This window comes from Muntiacus reevesi, chromosome 17 (genome assembly GCF_963930625.1).
Source record: "Muntiacus reevesi chromosome 17, mMunRee1.1, whole genome shotgun sequence".
NCBI lineage: Eukaryota > Metazoa > Chordata > Mammalia > Artiodactyla > Cervidae > Muntiacus > Muntiacus reevesi.
The window spans coordinates 57,252,178-57,266,652 of record NC_089265.1 but is presented as its reverse complement, the minus strand read 5'-3'; the positions used below and the strand labels follow the sequence as shown (position 1 = coordinate 57,266,652).

The 14,475-nt window shown below is 38.1% G+C and overlaps 1 protein-coding gene across 2 annotated transcripts in view; it reads right to left on the bottom strand.

Annotated features, from left to right (window-relative positions):
* The window catches only part of ZCCHC7 (zinc finger CCHC-type containing 7), a 240,560-nt gene that overhangs the window by 46,410 nt on the left and 179,675 nt on the right, over positions 1 to 14,475 (bottom strand). For both annotated transcript variants that reach the window (XM_065908286.1, XM_065908287.1), the window contains exons 3-5: positions 13,007 to 13,050; positions 11,653 to 11,778; positions 10,555 to 10,725 (exon numbers count right to left, since the gene is read on the bottom strand). In XM_065908286.1, coding sequence (XP_065764358.1) covers positions 10,555 to 10,725; positions 11,653 to 11,778; positions 13,007 to 13,050 — 341 coding nt within the window. The remainder of the gene's footprint in view (positions 1 to 10,554; positions 10,726 to 11,652; positions 11,779 to 13,006; positions 13,051 to 14,475) is intronic.

The following is a 14,475-nucleotide window of genomic DNA, read 5'->3' as shown; positions in this document are numbered from 1 at the left end:
GGAGCTGCCTGTGGCTCGGATCATGAACTCCTTATTGCCAAATTCAGACTTAAATTGAAGAAAGTGGAGAAAACCACTAGACCATTCAGGTATGACCTAAATCAAATCCCTTATGACTATACAGTGGAAGTGAGAAATAGATTTAAGGGACTATGAACTATGGACGGAGGTTCGTGACATTGTACAGGAGACAGGGATCAAGATCTTCCCCAAGAAAAATAAATGCAAAAAAGCAAAATGGCTGTCTGAGGAGGGCTTACAAACAGCTGTGAAAAGAAGAGAAGCGAAAAGCAAAGGAGAAAAGGAAAGATATTCCCATTTGAATGCAGAGTTCCAAAGAATAGTAAGGAGAGAGAAGAAAGCCTTTCTCAGTGATCAATGCAAAGAAATAGAGGAAATGGGAAAGACTAGAGATCTCTTCAAGAAAATTAGAGATACCAAGGGAACATTTCATGCAAAGATGGGCTCAATAAAGGACAGAAATGGTATGGACCTAACAGAAGCAGAAGATATTAAGAAGAGGTGGCAAGAATACACAGAAGAACTGTACAAAAAAGATCTTCACGACCCAGATAATCACAATGGTGTGATCACTCACCTAGAGTCAGACATCCTGGAATGTAAAGTCAAGTGGGCCTTAGGAAGCATCACTACGAACAAAGCTAGTGAAAGTGATGGAATTTCGGTTGAGCTACTTCAAATCCTGAAAGATGATGCTGTGAAACAGTGCTGCACTCAATATGCCAGCAAATTTGAAAACTCGGCAGTGGCCACAAGACTGGAAAAGGTCAGCTTTCATTCCAAATTTATCCCAAAGAAAGGCAATGCCAAAGAATGCTCAAACTATCACACAGCTACACTCATTTCATATGCTAGTAAAGTAATGCTCAAAATTTTCCAAGCCAGGCTTCAGCAATACATGAACCGTGAAGTTCCAGATGCTCAAGCTGGTTTTAGAAAAGGCAGAGGAACCAGAGATCAAATTGCCAACATCCGCTGGATCATCAAAAAAGCAAGAGAGTTCCAGAAAAACATCTATTTCTGCTTTATTGCCTATGCCAAAGTCTTTCACTATGTTGATCACAATAAACTGTGGAATATTCTGAAAGAGACGGGAATACCAGACCATCTGACCTGCCATTTGAGACATCTGTATGCAGGTTAGGAAGCAACAGTTAGAACTAGACATGGAACAAGAGTGGTTCCAAATCGGGAAAGGAGTATGTCAAGGTTGTATATTGTCACCCTGCTTATTTAACTTATGTGCAGAGTACATCATGAGAAACGCTGGGCTGGATGAAGCACAAGCTGGAATCAAGATTGCTGTGAGAAATATCAATAACCTCAGATATGCAGATGACACCACCCTTATGGCAGAAAGTGAAGAAAAACTAAAGAGCCTCTAGATGAAAGTGAAAGAGAAGAGTGAAAAAGTTGTCTTAAAGCTAAAGATTCAGAAAACTAAGATCATGGCATCTGGTCCCATCACTTCATGGCAAATAGATAGGGAAATAGTGGAAATAGTGGCAGACTTTACTTTTTTGTGCTCCAAAATCACTGCAGATGGTGACTGCAGCCATGAAATTAAAAGACGCTTATTCCTTGGAAAGAAAGTTATGACCAACCTAGACAGCATATTAAAAAGCAGAGAAAAGCAGAGACATTACTTTGCCAACAAAGGTCTGTCTAGTCAAGGCTATGGTTTTTCCAGCAGTCATGTATGGATGTGAGAGTTGGACTATAAAGGAAGCTGAGTGCAGAAGAATCGATGCTTTAAACTGTGGTGTTGGAGAAGACTCTTGAGAGTTTCTTGGACTGCAAGGAGATCCAACCAGTCCATCCTAAAGGAGATCAGTTCTGAGTGTTCATTGGAAGGATGGATGCTGAAGCTGAAATTCCAATACTTTGGCCACCTGATGCGAAGAGCTGACTCATTTGAAAAGACCCTGATGCTGGGAAAGATTGAGGGAGGAAGGAGAAGGGGACGACAGAGGATGAGATGGTTGGATGGCATCACCGAGTCAACGGACATGAATTTGGGTAAACTCCAGGAGTTGGTGATGGACAGGGAGGCCTGGTGTGCTGTGGTTCATGGGGTCGCAAAGAGTAAGACACAACTGAGCAAGTGAACCAAACTGAACTGAACTGACACATTACAACTTGTAAATCTAAGGTGCATGGCCATGTTACTTTGATACTTTTATATACTGTAATATGACTGTCAAGGAAGTAATATTTATCATGCTACATCATTACTATAGCACAGATTATATTCTGTGCTTATTATACTGTGCTTATTTACTGCTAGTTTCAAGTTTCTACCCTTAAATACCATCTATGTTATACCCCCACCTTTATCCCCTGGTAAATACCATTTTACTGTTCTTTTTTCTTTTTATAGGTTTTACTTTTTTTTTTTTTCAGATTCCACATTTAAGTGATATTATGTAATACTTTTTTTTTGTCTGACTTATCTTGCTTAGCATAATGCTCAAGGTATATTCATGTTGTCACAAATGGCAAGATAGCTTTCTTTCTCATGGGGCTGAATAATATCCCATTGCATGTACGTATTATATCTTTTTTATCTACTCATCCACTGATGAACATTTGGGCTGTTTCCATACCCTGGCTATTGTGAATGATTCTGCAGAAAATGTGAACATGCTATCTTGTCAAAACCCTGGTTCCATTTCTTTTGGGCATATACTCAGAAGTGGAACTGCTGGATCATATGGTAGCTTTATTTTTAATTTTTCGAGTAATTTCTGTATTGTTTTCCATAGAGGCTGAACTAATTTACATTCTCACCAACAGTATGTAAGGCGCTGCCTTTTCACCACATCTTCCCAAGCACTTGCCTTCTTGGTGGCCATTCTAACAGTTGTAAGGTGTATCAGATAATATGAGCAAACCAAATTCAAGAACACATTAAAAGGATTATACATCATGGCCAAGTGCAATATATATATATATACCTGGATGCAAGAATGTTTCAACATATGCAAATCAGTAAGTATGATTCACTACATACCTCAAAATAAAGATCATATATGATAAACCCACTGTTAACATTATAATCATTGAAGAAAAGCTGAAAGGGTTTCTTCTAAGATCAGCTACCAGACAAAGTTGCCCTCTCTCACCACCCCTATTCAGCTTTCACAGATAGTTGTCAGTTATCTGCAGGGGACTGGTTCCAGGAGCTCCTGGATACTAAAATCCTTGGAAGCTCAAGTCCTTGTACAAAATGGTATAGTTCAATAAATACAGTTGGCCCTTAGTATCCCTGGATGTGAAACCTATGGATATGGAGAGCTGACTGTACTGGAAGTCCTAGCTAGAGCAATTAGGCAAGACAAAAAAATAACAGGCATTCAAATTGGAAAGAAAGGAGCAAAATTGTCAATATTTGCTGACAATATGATCTTATATAAAGAAAATCTCAAAGAATTAGTAAAAAATTCTTGGAACTAATCAATGATTAGTTGGTTAGTGGCAACTAATCAAGTGGCAGGTTACAAAATCAACTTATGGAAATCACTGGAATTCCTTCATACTAACAATGAAGTATCAAAAAGAGAAGCGAAGAAAGCTATCCCATTCATAACAGCTTCCAAAATAATAAAATAGTAATAAATTGAGCCAAGGAAGTGAAAAATCTGTACAGTGAAAACGAATTTTTCTGAAAAATATAAGAGGACCCAAACAAATGGAAAGACATCCATGCTTATGGATCAGAAGAGTGCGTTTTTTTCAAAGATGAGTAAACTAACAAAGATGATGTCCATAATTAACACTTTGAATACTTTCAGAGGTTGAAAATCTTTTCCAGTTGCTGTATTTTCTTTCACTGTGTACTATTTAAGGGAGATGACCAGAACCCAATCAAAAAGTTGTATGGGATTTATCAAGCTCAGGGGAGTTGACCCTAGCCTGTAATGCTTAATAAATAAAACTTCTAGCTTCCAAGTGTTAATGAGGATCTGACTTCCTTAATTTCATTTTCCAAACTCATAGCTTAGATAACTAAGCTCCAGAATTTGTCCTTATTATTGGATTTAAAAGTTAAATTTAACTGCAAAGTGAGAACTAGAATGAGTTAGATATTTAACAAAATTCCCAGCGGCCTGCTGACTCTATTTATCAAAGACTCATGTCTTCTCAAGGTGACTGACTGCACTAAAGATTAAGTTTATTCCTAAGTCCCACAAAAGTCTCAATAAAACACTGAAGTTTATTTATCTTTCATTTTTAGAGCTGTTTGCTTTAGAGCCTGCACAGGGACAATCTTTCTCTTCCTTGGGTGGAAGCTGGGGGCGTCTGGAAAGGGAACCATTTCTACCCTCTACAAACTTATTTTTAAATCTTTCATGAAAAATACATAAACCTGCTCTCAGTCTGCTAGTTCTACTGTAAGAGACTAACACCAGTAAGTGACTAATACTAAGCCATGAGGCATGCGCTATAGGAAGACTTGGGGAGGCCGGGGGAATTCATCGGGTTAGTCAGATATGACTAGAAAGGATACCATTCAGTTGAAATTCAAAATAAGGATTGGTCTCTTCTTCAGACTTTGTGCTAAATTACACTCCTTCAGTTAAAAATGTGGAACTTTTTCCCTGTCAAGGTTATTTCCATAAGGTTAAACATAATTTTAACCACAAAATGTTTACATATTCATTTATTAGGTGGTTTGGGAACAGTTCCAACGAATTATTAATGACTAATTCTGGGATTTACTCCTTGAACAATGAACACACATGAATTTTCACTCACATTATCATGAGTTTTACAAATACCTATCAAGAGAATAAGAGACCTCTAAGCACCGAAATCTACTTAACTTCCTAGGCAAAGTGTTCTCTCCCAAGTAAATAAGCATTTTATAAGCTTATTCAACCTTTTTTTAAATTAAGTAAAACAATCAATCCCAGCCATCCTTCCTTCAACATTATGCTTAAATATTGAAATGCTGTGAAAAGTGAGAATAACAAATATATCTAACCTGATTTTCCTTATTCTCAATAAAGTCAGTTCAATAGTCAGGTGTCAGCAGAACCACATATTCAATAGAATGCATATATCAAACTATTAAAAGGAAATCAGTCCTGAATATTCATTGGAAGGATGGATGCTGAAGCTGAAACTCCAATACTCTGGCCACTTGATGCGAAGAACTGGCTCATTTGAAAAGACCCTGATGCTGGGAAAGACTGAAGGTGGGAAGAGAAGGGGAAGACAGAGGATGAGATGGTTGGATGGTATCACCGAGTCGATGGACATGGGTTTGAGTAAGCTCAGGAAGCTGGTGATGGACAGGGAGGTCTGGCATGCTGCAGTCCATGGGGATGCAAAGAGTCAGACACGACTGAGCAACTGAACTGAACTGATTCTCATCTGGATAATATTTTCATCTATTTTATAATGTTAGTTGCTTAGTCGTGTCTGACTCTTTGTAACCCCATGGAGTATATACAGCACCATCAGGTTCCTCTATATACAGAATTCTCTAGGTAAGAATACTGGAGTGGGTAGCCATTCTCTTCTCCAGGGGATCTTCCCAAAACAGGGATCGAACCGGATCTCCCGCACAGCAGCGGATTCTTTACTGTCTGAGTCAATGATATTTTAAATAAGTTTATTATTAAAGGTGTTTATTATATCCACAATATCTGCACTTTTAAGACAGAAACTTGAGAGGATATTCTGAAAAGGAGTTAAACTGACAACGTGTAGACTGTCATTAAGTGAATCTTCTCCATATACTTTCATGAAGTACGGCATTATTTTAATTTTCAGACCTTCAGCAAAGCCTAACTTTACAATGTATATAGACAGTTTTAAATTCTCTTTTTATGTACAAATTATCAGCAAGAAGAGAGAATCTGGTAGATTCAAAATTTAGATTCTTTCTACACTTCAGATTCTCTTCCTTTGGAAGGTACCAATAATGTAGGTTGACTTCTGAAGGCCTTGAGCCATTTTTCTACCCTTTACATTGTAAAACTCTGGAAGTTCACACCAATACTTTTATACAATAGTTAACAAGTGAAGAGCTTTTCCAAAATCACTGCAGATGGTGATTGCAGCCATGAAATTAAAGATGTTTATTCTTTGGAAGGAAAGTTATGACCAACCTAGAAGAATCCCATGGACAGAGGAGCCTGGTGGGTCCCTGGGGTCACAAAGAGTCAGACACGACTGACTGACTTCACTTTCACTTTCAGACAGCATATTAAAAAGCAGAGACATTACTTTGCCAACAAAGGTCTGTCTAGTCAAGGCTGTGGTTTTTCCAGTAGTCACATATGGATGTGAGAGTTGGACTATAAAGAAAGCTGAGCCCAGAATTGATGCTTTTGAACTGTGATGTTGGAGAAGACTCTTGAGAGTTTCTTGAACTGCAATGAGGTCCAACAAGTCCATCCTAAAGGAGATCAGCCCTGAGTGTTCATTGGAAGGACTGATGTTGAAACTCCAATACTATGGCCACCTGATGTGAAGAGCTGACTCATTTGAAGAGACCATGATGCTGGGAAAGATTGAGGGAGGAGGAGAAGGGGACAACAGAGGATGAGATGGTTGGATGGCATCACCGACTCAATGGACATGAGTTTGAGTAAACCCCGGGATTTGGTGATGAACAGCGAGGCCTGGGGTGCTGCAGTTCATGGCGTCGCAAAGAGTTGGATACGACTGGGCGACTGAACTGAAGAGCTTTCTGAGCAGAATTCAGGAGTTATAGCAAGAATATGAATATGACTCATGAGTTTTCATTAATAATTATCTTTATACATTTAACTGGTACTCTGGTATTACACAGATCCTGGAATGGCAACAGGGGTGTAAAAAGTAAAGATGGACGTTTCTTGCTCTCCTTAATTTATAAGAGGTTAGGGCATCTACAATTACCCAGGGCCTCATAAATCCCAGTAGGTGGGAAGGTGAAAATGACAGAGAAGGCTGGAGAACATCATGGTCAGAGGATCTCAGCCTTAAATAAATCAAAGATATATACACAAAGAGGGAGGAGAAATGATTTAGAAATAGCAGCAGCCAGTGACTCATTGGAAAAGCCCTTGAAACTTGGAACTGAGGGCAAGAGAAGGGGGTGGCAGAGGACGAGATGCATCAAGAACATCACTGACTCAATGGGCGTGAGTTTGCGCAGACTCCGGGAGATGGTGAAGGACAGGGAAGCCCAGCATGCTGCAGCTCATGGGTCACAAAGAGTCGGACATGACTTAGTGACCAAACAACAACAGCGGCCAGTGAGAAAGAGCTTGATCTTAATCAGCTTAATTCAGAGGTATGTCGGTCAAGAAAGAACAAGCAGCAAGAATTTGAGAAGGCTGCAGGGGAAACAATATTTTCTGTGGAGGGCCAGGTTTCAAGACAGATTTAAAGCAAGTGTGGGATTAGCTGAACAGTTCCAGCAATCTGGGGCCAGAAAGAAACTGCTCCCAAGTGAATCCTCATGAAGACCTTCTGGGAGAGTGGAAGGACTTTTAAGTTTCTTCAAAAAAGTCAGTGGAGGACCTCTGTGGTGGTAATGTGGGTCGGAATTTGCCTGCCAATGTAGGGCACATGAGTTCAATTCTTGGTCCAGAAAGATACCATATGCCGTAGAGCAACTATGCCCATGAGCCACAACTACGGAGCCTGAGGTCTAGAATCCATGAGTCGCAACTACTGAGCCGAAGGTGCTGCAACTACTGAAGCTTGTGTGCCTACAGCCTATGTTCCTCAATAAGAGAAGACACTGCAAAGAGAAGCCTAAGTGCTGTAACTGGAGAGTTGCCCCCACTTCACAACTAGAGAAAGCCTGCTTGCAGCAAACGAAGACCTAGTGCAGACAAAAATGAAAGGTCAGTAAAGCTCAGGTCTGATGGGGCTCCACAGGAATCCTCTACCAGATGGGCAGGCTGAGAAGAGACCAATTCACGTCCAGAACTTTCACCATGTCATTTAAAAAACAAAACAAAACACAATGGCAGATCTTTGCAGATTTAGGGTAAAAGATGATGCCTTCTCTGAAGCCAGCCACAGTCTAACCCTATCTTAAAAATGTATAACAACTGGGGTTATTAATCCTCAAGGCCATTTTAGATAAGGAGTTTAACATACATTAGAGGCCAAAATTAAGAAGTTAAGCAGAATGAGCTACAGATTTAATCACAGCTAATTACATAACCTTTATCAAACCATTCTTAACTGTTCTGCACTGTGCTTTCCTATTTAAAAAAAAACTGCTCATGACAATGTCTGAGCCTCTTCTGTTATCACAGACAAATTAGACCATGTTTCTAAGAGCTCTTTGGAAGAAAGAAGTTAAACCTAACTGCCAAACTAGAAAATCTTGCTAAGAAATTATAATTGACAACTTAATGCAGAGAACAACAGAATAAATCTAAGACAACTTAAAATTGACTATTTTTAAAAGTTAGTAAATATTGAAAAATAAGTTTAAAACTACTTTGGAGTGAAATGACAACATCCATCTCTATATTTTGTCTTGAGACTCATATTCAACCTCACTAGGGCCTAAGAAATAAAAATTTAAACAATAAGATATCATTTTCTCCTTATCTGAAAAAAATTTAAAGATTGATTACAACTAGGGTTGAGAGTACTTTTGGTCACTGCTAGCAGATGGATACACTGGTTCAATTTTTTAGAAGAGTAATCTGGCAATATTTATGCAGATATACTCTGATGACCAAAAGTGAAGAGGAACTAAAGAGCCTCTTGATGAGGGTGAAACAGGAGAGTGAAAAGCTGGCTTTAAACTTAAAAAAAAAAAAAAAAAGAAAAAAAAATTCATGGCATCTGGTTCCATCCATTTGTGGCAAATAGAAGGGGAAAATGTGGAAGCAATGATAGCTTTTATTTTCTTGGGTTCCAAAATCACTGCAGACAGTGACTGCAGCCATGAAATTATAAGTTGTTTGCTTCTTAGAAGGAAAATTATGACAAACCTAGACAGCATATTAAAAATTAGACACATCACTTTGCTGACAAGGGTCCATATAGTCAAAGTTATGGTTTTTCCAGTAGTCATGTACAGATGTGACAGTCAGACCATAGAGAAGGCTGAGCACTGAAGAACTGATCCTTTCAAATTGTGGTGCTAGAGAAGACTCTTGAGGATCCCTTGGACAGCAAGGAGATCAAACCAGTAAATCCTAAAGGAAATCAATCCTGAATATTCATTGGATGGACTGTTGCTAAAGCTCCAATACTTTGGTCACCTGATGTGAAGAGTTGATTTATTGGAAAAGACCCTGATGCTGGGAAGGATGAAGGTAAGAGGAAAAGTGACTGACAGAGGATGAGATGGCGAGATAGCATCACCAACTCAATGGACATGAATTTGAGCAAACTCCGGGAGATAGGGGAGCACAGACGAGCATGCTACTACTGTCCGCGGGGTCGCAAAGAGTCGGACACGACTTAGTGACTGAACGACAACAAATGTATATATTCTTTATAATATAACTGCATTTAGAATATGACTTACTGAAATACTCTTACATGAATGAAGAGATATAAAAAGATGGTAAAAAGATGTTTACAGCAGTGCTGTTGCTTAAAACAATCTAAATGTACTGGTAGAGAAACAGCTGGGTAACTGGTAAAAACAGAATAAAGGTTACCCATGAGAAAGATAGCCTCATCATAAAGAACTAACTGGAAAAAAATTAACTTACCAGACAGTGACCCTATTTTTGTTTATAAAGCCCTTTAGAAACTACAATCAATAACTGTTATATTATTTACATAAGAAACACATATACCAAACATTTATTCCAATAGACATATTAATGTTTTAAGCAAAAGGCTCTAAGCATAATTCAATATATGCAAAATTTTAAAAATATTCATGCTTTGTATCATGTCTTTGGGAAGAAAAAATTAAAGGAAAAGGTTCCTACTTTTTGTGAGGGCATACTTAATTCTATAGCCCTTCTGGCTGAAATTGTGACTAAAACCCCACAGACATTTATAACATGACACAAAATGACATCTCAAATAACAATGTGCAAAAGTAATTGAAATATCTTCTAAGTTACTTTTTAAATCTAATGAAAGATCTAAGATAAGCAGATTTAAAGTGTTGGTGGCTTGCCTTTCTTGCATTAGACTATTGTACCACCAAGAGCCATCAATAAGCAGGCTTCACACGGACCTTTGTATACAACTGTTAAGTATTTATATATATGTATTTCATCTAACTATGAACAGATGCATCAATTTTACATGTTTTTTTATTACATACCTCTTTAATTTGAACCTTTACTTTGGCAAACACATTATGCCAAAGAGGCTAGCACAGGTTTACAGTTTTTGTTGATGCTGCTTCCAGATGAACCATTCAGTAGGATCCCTATCCTGAGATATTATAGTACTGATTTACATGATCTGTGGCCAAAGGGACATTGACTATTATTATACACAGAGCAAACATTCTTTTAAGTAGGCTGGCAGATGGTTACAAATTGGCATGACACCCCAAAAACCTGACAAATTAGTCATTTGCTAGATACTCACATCAGCATAGTGGCCTATCATATCACATCGGTCACAGCGTTTTCTCCAGGAAGCTCTTTCAAGACATCTGTGAGTGGAAGACATAGGCAACGAACAGCCTAAGCAAAAGCGGGCCGGACAGGCATACTGGAGGTGCCCTCTCTCGGAACAGAGGCAGCAGGGGCGGACTTTCTACGTGGCAGACAAACAGAAAAACCTCTTTAGCAAAATACTTCAGTCTCAGATAGAATACTTCTTTTTCAGTATAACTGCTTAAAAAGTTATTTCCATTTGGGAACCCAATGAAGGTCAAATCAAACATAATTGTAAAATCGAACAAAATATCTTAAGTCAGAGTCTTAACAAAAGCCACCTGTATTCTGTGGTTGCCACAAAGGCTGAGTTTGCATGTGTACTATTAGCTGGCGTCTATTCTTATGGCTGGTTTTGTAGAACATTGACAAAGTCAAATGTATCTAAGATAGAAAGTAGCATGATGAAGATCTGGAAGCTAAGTCATAGGAGAAAGATACAGAAAGAGCTTGCTTTGCCTGAAGAAACAAAGATATAAGAGGAAACAAGAGAGCCACCTCAAATACCTGAAAGACGGTCATTTGGAAGAGGGAGTAGGTAAGGGATGAAGTATTTGTTAAGGGCTCACTAAGTCAAGAAATGTCTAAAAGTTGTGTGTTATTTCAAAGGTTAATGTATCTGTTGAACATAATTTACATCGATAAACATTTATAAATGCCTAAAATTATAATTTTCTAGCAATGAAAATTATCCCACAATGAAACAAGCTGTGTCATAAAGTAGAAGACTTAGAACTAAAAATGAGTCTCAAGAATCAATCTGATTCAACCTCCTCATTTTATAGGAAAGAAAAGAGAAGCACAAAAGGTGAAATGATTTGCCTAAGGTTGTACAACTATTAATGGGATACTGAAATTGATTCTGGCTGTAGACTTATTATCCTTTACCACTACTCGAGGCTGTGACCTACACGAACATTTAACATGAAATGTAACCCATATATTACATAACATTTGAATTCGAAGGTATTAAGGGCTCCAACTCTACTACTTTAACAATATGGAAAGAAACATTTATTTCACATACTTGTGGGAGGGGGCAGTTTTTTGACAAATGGCCACATTTGTCACAATTTCTACAGGTAACATTTTTGTTGGCTGTATAGTATCGATGGGTCCACCTTCCAGATGATCTTCTATTACCTATCTGTGCCTAAGGGAAAAAAAGATCAAGGATTAAAATTATTTCACTCTGTTCAACAGAATTAACAATCATAATCTGTTCAATTTAGAAGCTAGCAACAGGGAACTTTATGTTCTTAAAGAAGTTAGAAGTTAGAAGTTAGAAAGTTAGAAAGTTAGAAAAATTGAAAAGGGTACCATGAAGACAACTCTACTTTTTGTTTGCCCATCTCTTGTATTCTTTTACACTTCTCCATGTGATTCCATTTCTTTTTTATCTTTCTCTGCTTGCAGTTCAGGTCTAGGGCGCTGATGCATCATTTAGACATTACAGTGGCATTCAGAGTCAAAGATATTGCTGACATATATCTGAATGTATACCACATTTTTCTGAATGAGAAGCTTGCCTAAATTTTTAGTTAGGGGTTGGTGTTTTTAATGATTTTGCCCTTACAAAGTTATAAAACCACAGAGTCACCAAATACATTCTTCTTTTGAACAGCCCAGGGTTAATCCCTACAAACTGGATTTTAACTTCTAAGAGAGAAAAAGATAATGTCCTCCCCCTAGAGTCCTTTTAAGATCTATTCTTCCTACACTGATCCAATTCTAGATGTCCCATATTCTAGCCAAAATCCAATATCATGCAAGAGAGTAATAGCAAAACATATCATATGGACTATCTAAAGAGGAAAAACTAAATGTCAACCATGCTTTTATCTTGTTTGGTTTAATTTTTGAAAAAAAGTTCATGTTTTATTTATTATCCCACTGAATTAGCCAAGTAGGTTTCAAAAGGAGACACAATGTAATTATCTCTTAAAACTTTCCTTCTACCAAATTGTACAATTATTCTCTTTTCTAGCCATCTGTCACAATTAAGGCTAATAATTGAGAAAGACAAACACCTGCCACATCCTAAATATAGACTAACCATTTCCTTACACTGAAGAGGCAGTTATTTCCGGTGTTGATCTTTAGTGGTACCAGGCAAAATGGGCTGAGAGGACTCATCATAGCAGAGAAGAAGCAAAAGGGAAAGGACTAAATCATTATGGCAATTAACTGACTAGAGAAAATCAAGGCTTAACCATGCTTCTGAAAAATTCAACCACCCATAAACTAAAATTAAACTTTTTCTTACAAGATACTTGGACTGCTGCTACATTTAAAAAGCTTATTAAGTCATCATAATGAAGTGAAAGGAAACTACGAATCAAAGGAAATTATTAACCTATTATTCACAACTCTGATTTTACCTCAATGTCTTTGTCACTGATGAACCAGTTCACATCATCTTCTCCTACAAAACAAATAAAATATGTTACTCAATCTTTACACCTTTAAAGCACTTGATTGACAATAATTATTCAGTTTGTTAGTACTGATATTGAACTACAAAGATGTAGATGTAATGAGAAATGTAAATCCCTTAACATCTTGACTCTGTTACTACTTCTGTGGCTCTGAAAATACTTAACCTCTCTTAATCTCAGTTTCCTTACCTATGAAATGGGAGTAATGGTATTTTCCCTGTATAGTGTACCTAAAAAATCAGATGAGATGTGCGAATCAGATGAGATATGTGAAAATGCTTTGAACATCATCAAACTGTATATCTCTGAAGGGACCAAAAACCCAACAGCAGGTGCAAAAAAGAAATCTCATCTGAACTTCCCTTATCTGACTAAAGCCTGTTTCATGAGCTAGCTGCCACAGCCCCCTTCCCCAACTCAGAGGTCAGGAGGTCAGGAGTCACTGACCGTGGTACCAGGACATTCCTCCAAAACTGTGTAAAGAAGCACATCACAACCTTCTATCTTTGGAAGCTCTAAATTCTCCCTTCTGTTAAGCTGGTATACAAACTTTTACCCTTCAGCAAGTTACTCAATACTGAGTGCTCCCACCTTTGGTATTTTCTCCTGTTACTCTCTCTACTGTCAGTTCATTCGCAGGCCTCCCCACCATTCAGACCCAAGTAGGCAGAAGAAAGGTTTTTCCTTCCAATATCAGTATTAACTGTGTCCACCACCTTCTTACTGTAGTTGACTTTCATTGTAATATTTTAAAAAGTTGGACTCTGAATATTATCTCATGATTAGAGCTAGGAATTTAGCACTGTATTTTACAACATCAAAAATAGTGAAATAAGAGAAGTCAAATATCTAGCAGCCGGTGATTGGTTTAAAAATACAACTGTAAAAACCTAGCGGGGTGGGGAGCTCTACCTTTTCCTTTATCAGCTGTTTTCTTCTCCATGCACTGCCCCTTTACAAACTTGCAAATGGCTGCTATTCCCTTAGTCCACCCATGGCCAAGGAGGAAGGGACATACGACTAATGCAGAAGCTAAGGTGTCAACAAAGGATGAAAGATTTTTTTCTTCACCTAAAGCAAAGTTAAGATTTCCTCCTTTCTCCTATCTACACTTCTTCTCTGTCTCAAAACAAACAAACACACAAATTGATCTTGACTATTCTTTGAAAGGAATTCTGAAGAGACATGAAGTAATCTACATTCTCCCAGAAAGAAAGTGAAGTCACTCAGTCATGTCTGGCTCTTTGCGACCCTATGGAAACTGTAGTCTACCAGGCTTCTCCGTCCATGGGATTTTCCAGGCAAGAATACTGGAGTGGGTTGCCATTTCCTTCTCCAAAGGATCTTCCCAATCCAGGGATTGAACCTGGGTCTCCCGCATTGTAGGCAGACACTTTACCCTCTGAGCCACC